The 14,828-nt window shown below is 38.1% G+C and overlaps 2 protein-coding genes and 1 long non-coding RNA gene across 3 annotated transcripts in view; 2 read left to right on the top strand and 1 right to left on the bottom strand.

Annotated features, from left to right (window-relative positions):
• The window catches only part of ccnj (cyclin J), an 8,030-nt gene extending 3,830 nt beyond the window's left edge, over positions 1-4,200 (bottom strand). The window contains exons 1-5 of the mRNA XM_082153468.1: positions 4,063-4,200; positions 3,605-3,680; positions 2,784-2,994; positions 1,724-2,023; positions 629-788 (exon numbers count right to left, since the gene is read on the bottom strand). Coding sequence (XP_082009594.1) covers positions 629-788; positions 1,724-2,023; positions 2,784-2,994; positions 3,605-3,673 — 740 coding nt within the window. The 5' untranslated portion in view covers positions 3,674-3,680; positions 4,063-4,200. The remainder of the gene's footprint in view (positions 1-628; positions 789-1,723; positions 2,024-2,783; positions 2,995-3,604; positions 3,681-4,062) is intronic.
• Positions 1-14,828, top strand: part of LOC309486272 — a 233,032-nt gene that overhangs the window by 208,911 nt on the left and 9,293 nt on the right. The gene's annotated exons all lie outside the window — the stretch shown is intronic.
• znf518a (zinc finger protein 518A) lies at positions 5,391-13,374 on the top strand. Its single transcript, XM_082153312.1, has 3 exons — positions 5,391-5,716; positions 7,436-9,418; positions 11,394-13,374. The coding sequence occupies exons 2-3, from the start codon at positions 7,453-7,455 to the stop codon at positions 12,125-12,127; spliced, it is 2,700 nt and encodes an 899-aa protein (XP_082009438.1). The 5' UTR covers positions 5,391-5,716; positions 7,436-7,452; the 3' UTR covers positions 12,128-13,374.

The following is a 14,828-nucleotide window of genomic DNA, read 5'->3' as shown; positions in this document are numbered from 1 at the left end:
CATGATCCATTTATTTTTAGGATTCTTTGATGAATATAAAGTTCAAAAGAACAGCATTTATTTGAAATAGAATATTTTGTATTATAAATGTTTGATAAATGTAATGCACCCTTGTCGAATAAAAGTTTTCTTTTTTTAAATCTTACGAACCCAAAACTGCAACACAACCGTTTTCAACATTGATAATAATCATAAATGTTTCTTGAGCATCAAATCATCATATTAGAGTGATTTGTGAAGGATCATGTGACACTGAAGACTGGAGTAATGATGCTGAAAATTCAGCTTTGATCACAGGAATAAATTACACTTTACTATATATTTGATTAAAAATACAGGAAATATTATTACAATTTAAAATATCTGTTTTCTATGTGAATATATACAGTAGTCAACATTTGAAGTGGATCAAAACCTTTCATCAAAGTTATACATGAATTTTGTACAATACCCGTTCTTGTCTTAGGACAACTTTGATGAACTTTTTGGATCCACTTCAAATGTTGACTACTGTATATATTCACATAGAAACCAGATATTTTAAATTGTAATAATATTTCCTGTATTTTTTTATCAAATAAATGCAGCCTTGGTGCGCAGAAGAGACTCTTCAAAAGCTGAAACTCACATCAGCAGCCTCTCGACAGCGGGCAGCATCTGGTCCCAGGTGTACGCTGACAGACGCTGGAGACGCGGAGGCCATGACGGAGACAAACGCAGGATCACCCGTGAGGACGACACACACGCCGCTGCAACCAGGGACGGCACGAACCGCAGAAATGCATGATCTTCACAGAGGAAACACAAACATTCTGATTCTGCAGATCATGGACTTCATATACAGGTAAACATGCAATGCGTGTGAGTTTACATATGATGCAAACTACCAATGCAACATCTCAATGTCATAATCATTTGTCAACAAGCTCATTGTTTCTGCTTTAATTATTACATTATTTGAATTATTATATTTTTAGCTAACGGATTTGTATATGTACATTTCTGAAATGCATAACTTAGACAGTCTCCTCTGATACGTTCCCGAGTATACATAATTATTGTGTTAAATGTTTAATATATGGTGAAAAACATGTTTAACATTTTTAATGGCTATATTTTACTTAATGCATTTGTTGAATCTTTTTGGAAAGATGGTTACCGAGCAATTTCAGAGTAAATAGATTTTTTTATTATGATAATATTGATAAATGTCAATGTCAAAAGGATGAAAACCTAATTATATGATATCTATACAGCAGGGTTCTCTGATGATTAATAATATTCATAAGAAATATTAAATGCACCATATGCAGAACTATCTAACATTCATGCTATAGGAAATCCAGTGAGATCTGCTGATGACTATTGCAGATACAGACGTTCATAAATATGAATAACTAGGTTTGCAGTCAGTGTGCTCTCACGTGTTCACGGACCAGCTTTGACTGTTTCAATATGGCGGACGACTTCAATATAGCGGCTCTTTAATGTGGTATCCATGTTTAGATATCTATACATGTGACCTTAGATATATATGGAAGTGTTTTGGAAAGATGTCAATGTTTTGAAGGCCAAACAATGAACATCACTTACAGCCTTTTCACTGACCGCATTATTGTAATAAAGACACATGCATTTTCTGTAAAGCTGCTTTGAAACGATGTGTATTGTGAAAAGCGCTGTACAAATAAATGTGAATTGAGTTTAGGACTGGACGCCGCACCTTGCAGAGACACCTCTAGGAAGTAGTCTGCATATTTGGACATGTAAAGCATGGTTTTCTCCATGCAAGCCATCGGCCAGCCGTCATGCAGGTCCGTCTCGTTCACAGCGACTGGCAGGTAATACTCGATGAAGTGGGCAGCCGTGGGAAGGTACAGGTTCCACTGAAACGTCTCGAGGAGCAGCAGCTCCATGTGCAGGAGACCCTGTTTGGTCAGAACCAGGTTCATAGAGCTCATACAGCCCAGACTGTTCAGCGTCTCCAGCTTCGGGACACGGTCTTCCCTCTCCTCAAACTTACCTGGACAATAAACACTCGTGAGATGAGGCAACATGAAAGTTTACTTTTGTCATCAGGGGTCTCATTTATAAAACTGTGCATAGGATCCTTCCTAAAAGTGTATGTGCGCCCGAAAGCCAAAAAATATTCAGGCTTATAAAAGAACATGCACAAGATTCCCTTTATAAATTTAAATTTATACATGCATATCCTCATCTGCATATCATTTGCATATGCATATTCATCCACATGATCCCATGTTTAACGGGTACAAGACATTAGGAAAATATGAGACACGGATGTGCCGTCACATCACATTGTTAAAAATCATTTATTCTTGCCTTATTTTTGAATAAATAAATAAAATAGCGAAATATTTTGTCAATCTTTTCCACTGGTCAAATAGGAATTTTAATTGCTTTATATTTTTAATGGAAAAAGAGCCTTATTGTGCATTATTGATCATTATTTACATGAAAATATTTGCACAGAGCATGAGTTCTGCTCTTACCATGCGCTAAGCAATCACAACTTATGCATGGGAAGTGGTGTACGCCTCTTTCAGGGACTGTTTTCTGCCACGCAACGGTTCTAAATGAAGCCCCTGATGAACTGCAGTATCTTCAACTAGATGTTTACATTTTCAGAAGTAAATGTGAGTGATGTTTGCATGTTGCACATGGTTATGGCACATTCCAATGTGGTGTGCTTTGTGCATCATATATCATAAGAGCAGGAATTGTGTTAATTTCAGTAATGATTAATAGGAGTAAACTCTTACTGGCCAGAAGCAAGCAGGACAGAGCGACCATGTGAAGCTGCTGTACTGAGATGTCATAGCGGTCCATGAACAGGTCCAGCAGATAAACAGCCAAGTGTCTGGCCGCTGGGCACAGCTTGAACCGATTGCTGACTATAGCGATGAGGTCTGCAAAATATCGTCTAAGGCTCAGCTGTGGGGACTGGCCTTTATATGCAGGCAACCGCAGCTCCTGGAAGACAACCAATGAGACAATCACACTGCAATTAATATGTTTTGGAATATTGATTTGTGCAATAACCAAGTTAAGATGCATATGCAACCATTCTAGTTGCATTTACATGAATTCATGCATATGCAACTTTACTGAATGCATGCATATAAAACTTTAGTGAATGAATGCATATACAACTTTAGTGAATGCATGCATATACAACTTTAGTGAATGCATGCATATACAACTTTAGTGAATGCATGCATATACAACTTTAGTGAATGCATGCATATAAAACTTTAGTGAATGCATGTAAATGCAACTTAAATGGATGCATATACAACTTTACTGAATGCATGAATGCATAAACAACTTTTCTGAATGCATGCATATTCAACATGCATATACAACTTTACTGAATGTATGCATATACAACTTTAATGCATGCAAGTTGTATTTACATTAATTCAGTAAAGTTGCATATGCATGCATGCATGCCTGCCACACATTATACAAACCAAATAGTCAATTTCACTCCTATAATAATTTTGCAATACTGATCTGGGCATGATATCATAAACCCAGCTTCAGTGGCACCAAATAACAACACAATGACAGGGATACAAACTTTGTAACGCAGGGCCTGATAGATGTCCTCTGCAAGTTCTCCTTTCCACCACTGTCCCTCCAGCTCCATTGGGCTCCTGGAATATTTGAGTTTTGAAGATCAGATCAGCTTCATTGAGCAAAAGCACCTCAATGCATCCCAATACAAATCAAAGCCTGAGCAACAATCAGCACTGATGACGGAGAGACTGAGGTCTTGATTGGTCCAAAACTATCCTCAATCAAGAGGAGAAGATCATGAGTAACAAGCCTGAGTCTTCCTCATTGTGCACAACAGTTATTCGGTCAAACCAACTCAGTGCAGATCACAGGCAACAAGTAACGAGAACCAATGCAACTTAGTAGCATGCATGAACCTACTATAAATCAAATGTGTTCTAGAACTTCTAATAAACTCATGTCAAATAGACCGTAAGTAGTAAGCTTTCCTCAAAAGGTTAGAGTCCGTTAAGTACTTACCCCACACAAAGACGCCTGCATACAGACAGTACGATGCCAACCTACTCGGATAATCAAAGTGTAAATCAAAGTAAGTTCAACACTATTGTGTTCACAAGCAGAGTAACAAATAGCAATACACGGCACGGCGAGTGCGGATCTCAGCCAATCGGAAGACGCCTTACAACCACAGAGCAACCAATCAGAACTCATCTTTCATCAGCGTCATCACAAGGCACGAAACTTTTGTAAATGCAGCGAGAAAGAAAATACTAATCACGGAATTGCACAGAAAATAAATATGTGATTATATAAAATGGCACGTGACAGAGATGCGAGAAGAATCACAATGTCCAGTAATAGATTTTTGTAAAAGTGCAAATGTATTTGAGCCTGTTTTAACACTATATCACCACTAGAGGTCACGCTCTCCTCAACAATGGCTGTGTTCCTGCGCTACTAACATCTGTTTACTGGTATTTATAACCCCTGTTTTTAAACTACAACTTTAAAAAAAACTGCATTGGTATGAATGCACTTCAACTGCATGAAATACATATCATATCTTTTATTATTTCATTTTTATGGTTAATTGCATGGAATTTACTCTCTCTCTCTCTCTTACACACACACATAAACACACACGCACATTCATTCACTCACACACACTCTCTCTCACACACACGTCTGGTTCGCTGTCTTTGTGAGGACTCTCCATAGACATAATGATCTTTATACTGTACAAACGGTATATTCTCTCCCTTTGCAATAACCCAACCCCTAAACCTGCCCATCATCACACAAAACTCTCTGCTTTAATACATTTTCCAAAAAAATAAAGAATGTATGTAAAATTGTTTTCTCATAGGGGCCTAAATGTAGGTCCCTACAGTGACACGAGTCCCCAGTGGTTTAAGTGGTTTAAGTCCCCACCAGGATAAAAAAACATGAACACACACACACACACACACACACACACACACACACACACACACACACACACACACACACACACACACACACACACACACACTATTCATTAAAAGTAGGACTAGTACTACACTGCAGGATAATAGAATTATTAGAATATATTACTTCCAGAAGTGATACTAATAGTTTACATTTATTTGCACCAAAAAGGAATACACTACAGAATTAAAAAGGTAGAGAAAAAAAACAAAACAGAAATAGATTTAAATAAATAAATATAGCTTATAATTAAAAATATATATATATTAATTTCTAGTGTTATAATGCATGCATGCACTTTTCTCACATTGTTATTGTTGGTGAAAGAGCCTGTAGTAAAGTGCTCCACACATCAGTGTCGTGTGAAGGTTTAACAGTGGCTCTATATGGTGGTTATAAACAGTGCTGAATGATGTTGTGTGGAAAGAGGAAGCACATGCTGTCTTCATAGGCTTCTACTTTTCTGTGCACAGGCTCAAATCTGTTGCATGAAAGAAAGAAAACCAACGACTTAGCGCAAAACTAAGCATTGCTGAATCAAAAAAATGCATGCAATTTAGCCAATGCAATTAGGCATTAGTATGATGTGGCACGCAGGTAATCCACTCGTGTCACGGGCTTGAGCTGCTGTTGTCCCCGGATTGAACTGTCATGGCGTCCGTGCGCGGTTGACTGGTTCTGGTTGGACGGAAGGCGGAAAAGCGCTGTAAGTCTGATCACCTTCGACAGTTTTACATGCACTTATACGCGTTTTCACAGATGCATTACGTAAACGTTGACTTTGAAGAAGATTTAAAGTTTTACAAGTGGGAATGCAATGTCGCGCGCGCAAATGGCATGACAGATATAGCAGTTTGAAACATGTTTGTTAGGCAACTTTACATAAGCAGGACTGCATAGTTACTAGAGTAAACTCTATCGCAGGCTATTCGCATTGCTTTTTAGATTGCATTGCATTAGATTTGTTTTAAAACTTTATAACACGTTCATTGCATTGTGACAGGGGGAATTAGGCAACTGAACCACAGGTGCAAACTGATTATAATTTAACTTGTGCAGTTCAAGATGCATGTTTAAGTATGTGCTCCTGGATTGCTTTTAATTCATTTCTTACACGTCTTTGTTGCATGGGTCAGTATGCGTGTATGAAGACAGAGATGTGAGGAAGATTAGTATTAAACTATGCTTACATGGTACTGTGATAACATATGGGACTGAAAGGCTATCATATTACAATGGAAGTCAAGTGTATTTCACAGAATACCATGGTATTACCATAGTACATGTCCAAAAGCATCCTGGGATTAAAGTCTGTGTATTTGTTATACACATGTTGCATAAGCATTACATTGCTTTAGACTAACCTTAAACCAGAAAATGTTTATGTTAAGGAATAATAGTTGAAAAGGAAAAAGAGGACTAGTGTATATACTATGTAATTAATAAAAAATGTAAGTGAAAATGTACCATCATGATACCATGTTCAAAGATCATGGTAATACCATAGTACATAGTACTGAACACACACACACACACACATAGGGTAAGAATTGTAATTAATATGTTGTAGTCTTCAGGTAATCAGGGTTTGTTCTCAAAGACCTTCTTGAACATGTTGTGTAATTACTGTATATGTGACAGTGCTTTCATTTAGATTTTTGTTGTATTTGTGTGGAAAGCTCATGGATTTTGATCATAATGCTTATTAATTTCCATTTAATGTCCAGTTTACACAATATTGCACATCATTCATTACAATAATTACTCAAAATGACAAGAGTAAATGTAATAAACGAGCACAGTTTTAAAAACACGTCACATGCATTCAGAAGTTTGGGGTCGGTAAAATATGTTAATGTTTTTAACATTAAGAAGTCTCTTCTGCTCACAAAGGCTACATTTTTGGGGGGGATCAAAAATACAGTAAAAACATTATTATTGTGAAATATTATTACAATAAAATATTTAATTGCAAAAATATTAAGCAGCACAGATGTTTTTTTAACATTGATAATAATCATAAATATTTCTTAAGCATCAAGTCATCATATTAGAAGGTGTAATTATTTAAAAAAGTTATTTGTGAAGGATCATGTGACACTGAAGACTGGAGTAATGATGCTGAAAATTCAGCTTTGATCACACGAATAAATTACATTTTACAATATATTCACACAGAAAACAGCTATTTTTAAATTATATTAATATTTCACAATTTTTACTGTATTTTTGATCAAAATAAATGCAGCCTTGATGAGCAGAAGATACTTTTCTTTTTTTTCTTTTTTTTGCTCAGTCCTGCAACCAGAACCATTGGTGAAAATATAATAACATTGATTATTAAGTATGATACAAATGTTATGTTGATTGTTGAGTTTTAAGCCTGATCTCTCTAAAATGTTGCACTTCTCCTTGTCTCGTATAGGGCTCTGTACATCCAAAATGAACAGAGTCGACGCCAACCCTGACGCTCAGGTTGGGAATGAAGAGAGGAGCATTTGGCATAAACGCCTGCGTCTCAGGAAGTCCTCCTTTTCATTTCCCAATGAACGAAACACTGTGAAAGAGGAGAAGAATGTTACGCCGCACGGACAGAAAGAAACGAAGAAGTTTGAGAAACGACACCTCGTGAACTCTTTCATCTGCTCTGCGTGTGACGACGGCATCTCCTTCACACCCGGCGAATTAATGATGCATTTTACCATTGTCCACGAGGGCAAAGGAAGCCCACCGATGTTTCCGTGCGACGTGTGTGGTTTCTCAACGTCAGTGTTCACTACGCTTCAACAGCACCGCATGCATCACGAGGACTGTTTGTTCACTTGTGAGATTTGCAATGACAACGTCCAGCAAACGCTTCCCCAACTAACCAAACACTGTCAAACTCACCATTCTCTGAATGGTCAGTACTACTGTCCAACATGCAAACTCTCCATCCAAGAGATCGAGCAGTTTATATGTCACTCGTGTTCGCCACCAATCATAAGCAATGGTGAAGAGAGCATTAACTTGAGGGCGGCGCAAGAAAACACTCTCCTGAAGCACATGGCTGCTGCGTGTCGTCAACGGTGGAGCAGGAGAAATTGGTGGAGAAAACGTGCACGAGTCTGCAAGCAACACAATGACCCGTCCCAAGAGTTTAAGTTCTTGCTTCCAAAACCAGAACCCCAATGGGCATCCCAGTTATTATCCACACCCGGCCTACTGGACAACCATGGCTTGTTAATGGATCCAGAGAAGACCTTGGAGGAAACGCAGCAGTTTCTTGAAAGGACGGTTAGTAGTGGTAATAACTGGCCTATATCTCTCAATGATGTTGTTCCTCCCGTGCCGACGACACCCTGTCCGTCGCAAGCGAATGCGAAGCGATGTGACGCGCCACACCCAGGCCTGCGCCGCACTGGGAAAGATAAGCTAACCGGACTTATGGAGAAGAACAATATATCTGTCCCCCCAGATTGCACTACAAAAGTGGTCGGGTTCAAGATGGTGGACGGCAAGAAGCATTTAGTTCTCAAAGTCATTCCCTCAAACAAGCGAGATGTTTCGACTCCAAGGGAATCGGATTGTGTTGAACCTCACACTGTGAAACCAGCCAATCAACCAATCGAATCCAGTTCGACTGTCTCAGGAAACTGTTCTCGTGCTCAGGTGACATCTCGAAGGTCTTCATCCCAAAGAAAGAAGTGCGTAGCTCAGCGGGACTTTCTGTCTTCAGTGGTTGAAAGGATTAAAAGCCAACAAAAAGATGGAGGCGACGATCCGGAACCCACTGACTGCGATACACACGTTAACCTCAACGGATGCAACGCCAGAGAGACCAAAACACAAAAGCAAAGCGAAGTGGATATTCATGCAAAGAGAGCAAAAGACTGCCAAGACAAAGCCCTCAGTGAATCCGAGGAAAACCTCACCGCATGCCAAGGAGATTCAGGCTGTCCCAGCGATCTGACCTCAGATACGGGTTCTCTGGAAGAGAGATGTAGTTCTCGACTCCTCAGCGCAGCGTTTGATAAGGAACACAACCTCACGCTAGATTCAAACCTCACTGGGCTTCACTCAAACACTGATTCGTGCTCCATCTCCGGGTTTGATTGCATTAGTCCATCCGCTAGATCTCCCCTGAAGGATTTGGCTGAGACGTCGTGTCATTTTCCAAGTGAAGATGAGGGCCTGTTATTTCACAGTCGCGCTGACGAGTGCACAAACAACACGGACCCCAGGGATCCTCCGGTCCCGGTGGGTCAGCCCGACTGCGAGAGGGAGAGCGCTCCAGACCTGGATCAGACGGTGGATGAGCTGCCTTTATCAACAAGCAGTCGTTCGCTGGATGAAGAGCGAGAGGATCAGACGATATCTGCACATCACTGCTCTGATGATCCTCGGACAGATGTGACGTGCGCTGGAGGTAAGCATTCAGCAGGACACGCTGGGATAAAGTGTTCCCAAGGTCATGGAAAACAGTTTTGGAAATGTTTTGATTCTTCAAATGCAATGGAAATTGTGTTCAATGGAAAATACAGTCAAATCTAAATTTATTCAGACACTTTTCGCACATTATCACAGTTTATTCGTGATAGTTTTGAAAATGGTAATTAAATATGACAAGAACTTGTATATTATTTGACTGGTTTTGTCCGTCCTTCTGTTAGACTGTCTCACACATGAATTATGTTGAATATCTGTCAGATGTTAAATTTAACTACACCATTAGATAATACCAGTTTAGCTCAACCAATCACCAAGCAATGCTTCATTGTGTTCAGTCTGTGTGTAAAAAGAGCATTAGCAATTAAAGAAAAAACACTTCAGCAAAACATGATCAGATCAAAGTGTCGGAATAATTTTTGGTCCCAAAATTGTTATAAAATAGTCACTGTATGAAGAATTTTGGGGTATAATATATCACAGTTTATTTTGCTCTCCTCACTTACATAAATGAACTATAGTGTCCTGCACACACTAGTAAAAAAAATATCAAAAATGATATCTGGTGTCTGAATAATTTTTGGTTTGACTGTATTTTTGCTAGTAAAATAATGGAAAAGTAATGCCATGAAAAATCATAAAAGGTGTGTAGAGTAAGAGATGGTGTCTATCCTTCAAGACTTTCATAAAACCATGGGCTTTTAGTGAAGGTAGAGACAGCATGTTTAATTCAATTCACATTTATTTGTACAGTGATTTTCATGATACACATCGTTTCAAAACAGCTTTACAGAAAATGCACGTGTCTTTATTACAGTAATGCGGTCAGTGAAAAGGCTGTAAGTGATGTTCATTGTTTGGCCTTCAAAACATTGACATCTTTCCAAAACACTTCCATATATATCTAAGGTCACATGTATAGATATCTAAACATGGATACCACATTAAAGAGCCGCTATATTGAAGTCGTCCGCCATATTGGAACAGTCAAAGCTGGTCCGTGAACACGTGAGAGCACACTGACTGCAAACCTAGTTATTCATATTTATGAACGTCTGTATCTGCAATAGTTATTAGCAGATTTCCTATATCATGAATGTTAGATAGTTCTTTATGGTGTATTTAATATTTCTTATAAATATTATTAATCATCAGAGAACCCTGCTGTATAGATGTCATATAATAGAATATTAAGGTTTTCATCCTTTTGACATTGACATTTATCAATATTATCATAAAAAAAAAAAATAAAAAAAAATGATTAACTGTGAAATTGTTCGGTAACAATCTTTCCAAAAAGATTCAACAAATGCATTACGTAAAATATAGCCATTAAAATTTTTAAACATGTTTTCCATGTTTTCCACCATATATTTAACATTTGACACAATAATTAAAATATTAAATTCAATTCACATTTATTTTTATAGCGCTTTTCACAATACACATCGTTTCAGAGCAGCTTTACAGAAAATGCATGAGTCCATATTACAATAGAGTGATCTGTTATCAGAGGAGACTGTCTAAGTTATGCATTTCAGAAATATACATCTACAAATCAGTTAGCTAAAAATGTATTAATTTAAACAATGTAATAATTTAAGGCAGAAACAATGAGCTCATTGAAGTAATGAATACTTGTTTGTTTAATGCACACTATGTAAGATTTTTGGATTAAAATATTCAAAAACCACTAGAACAATGTTATACATTTTGTTGTTTAAATCCAGAGAAATAAGAAATTTAAATACTTTTGTTGTTTGTTAACAAATGATTATAACATAGAAAATTGTAGCATTGGTGCATGTTGATTCAGAGTAAAATATAGTAATTAAACATGCTTGATTTTTCTCTAAACTAACATTTATTATTTTTAATTTTATTTGCACCAGTATTAGAATGCATAGAAACATTTAGCATGCTGAAACATGTAAACTATCTTCTGTTTCCATCAGGTCCAAACCAGCAATCCAAGCCAGTCGACACCAGCATCATCTTTCCTGACGGTTCAAACTCTTCCACATGTGTATCCCGGGAGTCAAGCGGCCCTCTTGCATCACTGAACAGAAAGCGCATGGGAGAGACGTCCTCTCCGGACTCTCCCATCAGTAAATCCCAGAAGCGTTCGACTCGAGCCTCTGAAGACGTCACGGCATCAGCCCTCCACTGGCAACCGGCGGCTCGAGACGTTCCCACAACGCTTCGACTGATTCCCTACAGCTCCTCACAATCCGTTCAAATCCCACGGGATAACCAGCCTGTTATAGTTCTCAACCATCCCGACACTGAGATTCCCGAGGTGACAAACATCATGAAAGTCGTCCACAAGCACAAAGACGCCGTGCAGCGCGTCGTACTCTCTCGGAAAACTCTCCGAGCTCTCTCGGATTTCCGCTGCGATGATGACTTCCGGAATAACCTCATCGGTGACTGCCACGCATCCCATTCCAGGAGGGAACGGCCGAACGGGACGGTTAAGGAAAGGTTCAGCTTGAAACTGAGGCTTAAAAGAGTGTGCGGAAGAAAGTATACCGTGGTACCAACAGCTTCAGAAAGCATTGTGCTTCAGCCGACGTTTAGATGCTGGTTCTGCGGGAGGATTTTCAGAAACCAGGAAGCTTGGGTGGGACACGGACAGAGACACCTAATGGAAGCAACCCGAGGCTGGGAACAACTCTTTAACAGATAGAGACGGACTGCATTCCTGCATTAGCCATTTTTTAAGACGTGCTGTGAATCAGGGTTACTATGCAAATCTCAGGGCGAGAAAAACACAGGTCCAAATCTGAGGATATTTGATATTTCCTTCTTTATTATAGTAATATTCTTTTAAACCCTTTTTTTTGGGGGTGGCAGTTTCTATGATCGAATATTCAACAAGCATTATTTATTTTGTTTCACAATGTGAAAACGTACAGAGCATTAGTTAATATATTAAAAAAAATCACTGTGTCAGACCAAATCCATCTCGCACGATACTGTGATGCATCATAATTTGTGAGATTATTGCAGAGACCTCAGGTAATGTTATAATATTCCACTGCTGTAAGATTAATACTAATAGAGCGAGTGTGTTGAGCGAGTACACTCTGTTCGTCTTAATACTTTATGTAGCTTTTGAATATATTGTTTTATTATTTTATTTCTGGTGTTTGAAACACATAGACTAGTTTAACCCCTTCATTACTTCCGTTTTTGCTTCACTAATCAACTTTAATTAGGCTTTTGTGACTGGAATGTTTACAGGAGGCAAAGTAGATTATTGATCCGTTGTAAATGACTAACAAAGGTGCTTTAGCGTGTCATATTGCCTGTTCATATATAGCATTCGTTTAAAACTGAGATTCTGTTTTGTATTTATGCTAATTGTCTTTATATTTATTTTTCCAGCATGCAGTTGGCTATGTTACGTTACGTGGGTTTGATTAAGGATTTAATTAATAGTTTAAATTAATTATCTTGCATTTATCTAATTGTTAATGTATTACTGATTGTTAAAGAATCATGTAAACTGTGATGTTGTGGTCTCACTAGTCATTTATGAAGCCAAAGGATTTTTTAAAGATCAGTGTAATCTGATCAGGATAATAATTTCGTGAGTAAAGGGTTTATTTTCACTGACTATAAATGAGACCCTCACTGACTTTTGATTGCACTGCAAAGTTTGAAGCTCTTATAAAACAGTGGTGTGAATCTCCTTCTGAATATCATAAATTTGAAGACGGTCTTTATTCCAGGTCTCTGATCCCCTTCACTTGAAAACCAAAGAAAACGTGTCTCTTATGTTTGTATAGAAGTGTAAACACTGGTATCTGCACTAACAGCTGTGAATGACACCTTGTGTTGCTGTATTGTAGAAGTGCCTCCACACAACCCGAGACTCTGAGTTACTCTAGAGCTACCAGGAAATAAATAAACATAATTATTTTGAACATGTATTTGTTTTTGTTTTGTTTTAAGAAAAACACTATCGTTCTGATTACACAGATTTGCATATCAAACTCTTATATAAATGTATGTCAGTTTTTTTTTAATAGTTTTTACACTTAAAAAAGAAATATGGTGATAGTGAAATTTTAGTTTCACCAAAATGATCCTAATTTAAGACTAGATTTTTTTCTTGAGAGAAGGCCAAAGGGGAACGTTACTTTTAAAAGTAACGCGTTACAATATTGTGTTACTCCCACAAGAATAACTAATTGCGTTACTCTTGTTAGTTTTATGTAAAGTAATAAGTTAAAGGGATAGTTCACTTTGAAATTAAATTTTTGGTATGTCTTAGCTTACCTCAAGGGCATCCAAGATGTAGGTGTCTTTTTTTTCCGCAGTAGTTTCAATTTTGATATTTTTAGGTCAAACCGTTCTTGTCTGTCAGTCATATAATGCAGGTCTATGGTCACTGTCTCAAAGAGCATGCACTGAGTCCAAATTAAAACAATTCCCCATCGTCCAAATTAAACAATTCCCCATCGTAAGTACACATTGATGACCTAAGACACGAAACGAGCGGTTTGTGTGAGAAAACGAACAGTATTTACATCGTTTTTTACCTCTTGTACACAGCCATGTCCAAGTGATCTGAGAGCGTGGGCGGGTATAGATATATACACTAGATGTCGCCTTGGCTACGGTTTCTTTCCAATGAACTGCAGTAGCCAAGGCGACATCTAGTGTATATATCTATGCACCAGTCTGCGCACACGTCACACAACAGGATGCGCGCGCGCCCTCAGATCACTTGGACGTGGCTGTGTATAAGTGGTAAAAACGATATAAATACTGTTAGTTTTCTCACACAAACCGCTCGTTTCGTGTCTTGGGCCATCAATGTGTACTTACGATGGGGAATTGTTTAATTTGGACGATGGGGAATTGTTTTAATTTGGACTCTGTGCATGCTCTTTGAGGTGGTGACCATCGACCTGCATTATATGACTGACAGACAAGAACGGTTTGACCTAAAAATATCAAAATTGAAACTACTGCGGAAAAAAAGACACCTACATCTTGGATGCCCTTGAGGTAAGCTAAAACATACCAAAATTTAATTTCAAAGTGAACTATCCCTTTAAGTTACTTTTGCATTACTTTTTATAGACATTATGCGCCAGAGAAACGAGGGCGCCGCCATCTTTAGAATATTGTCTTTGAACTTCCGTTTTTGCGGTCGCTCTGTATATGTCATCGCTGTCCAGGAGTAATTCGCTTTTTAAGTGGATTTACTTAATGTAAAGTTAATGAAAGTTATCATGAGGATTGTATAGTTAAAAGCAGATGTCTTAACAAATGTCAGTAGACCGGGAAGATTTTAAAACGAGCAGTTCAATAGGCAAGATCGCTGTGAAAATACAGACCGGAAGTAAAAAGACAACGAGCGCAGCGCTGAAAAG

This window comes from Leuciscus leuciscus (assembly GCF_965113295.1).
Source record: "Leuciscus leuciscus genome assembly, chromosome: 22".
Taxonomy (NCBI): Eukaryota; Metazoa; Chordata; class Actinopteri; order Cypriniformes; family Leuciscidae; genus Leuciscus; species Leuciscus leuciscus.
The sequence above is the reverse complement of the archived record's forward strand: the minus strand, read 5'-3'. Positions and strand labels throughout refer to the sequence as shown.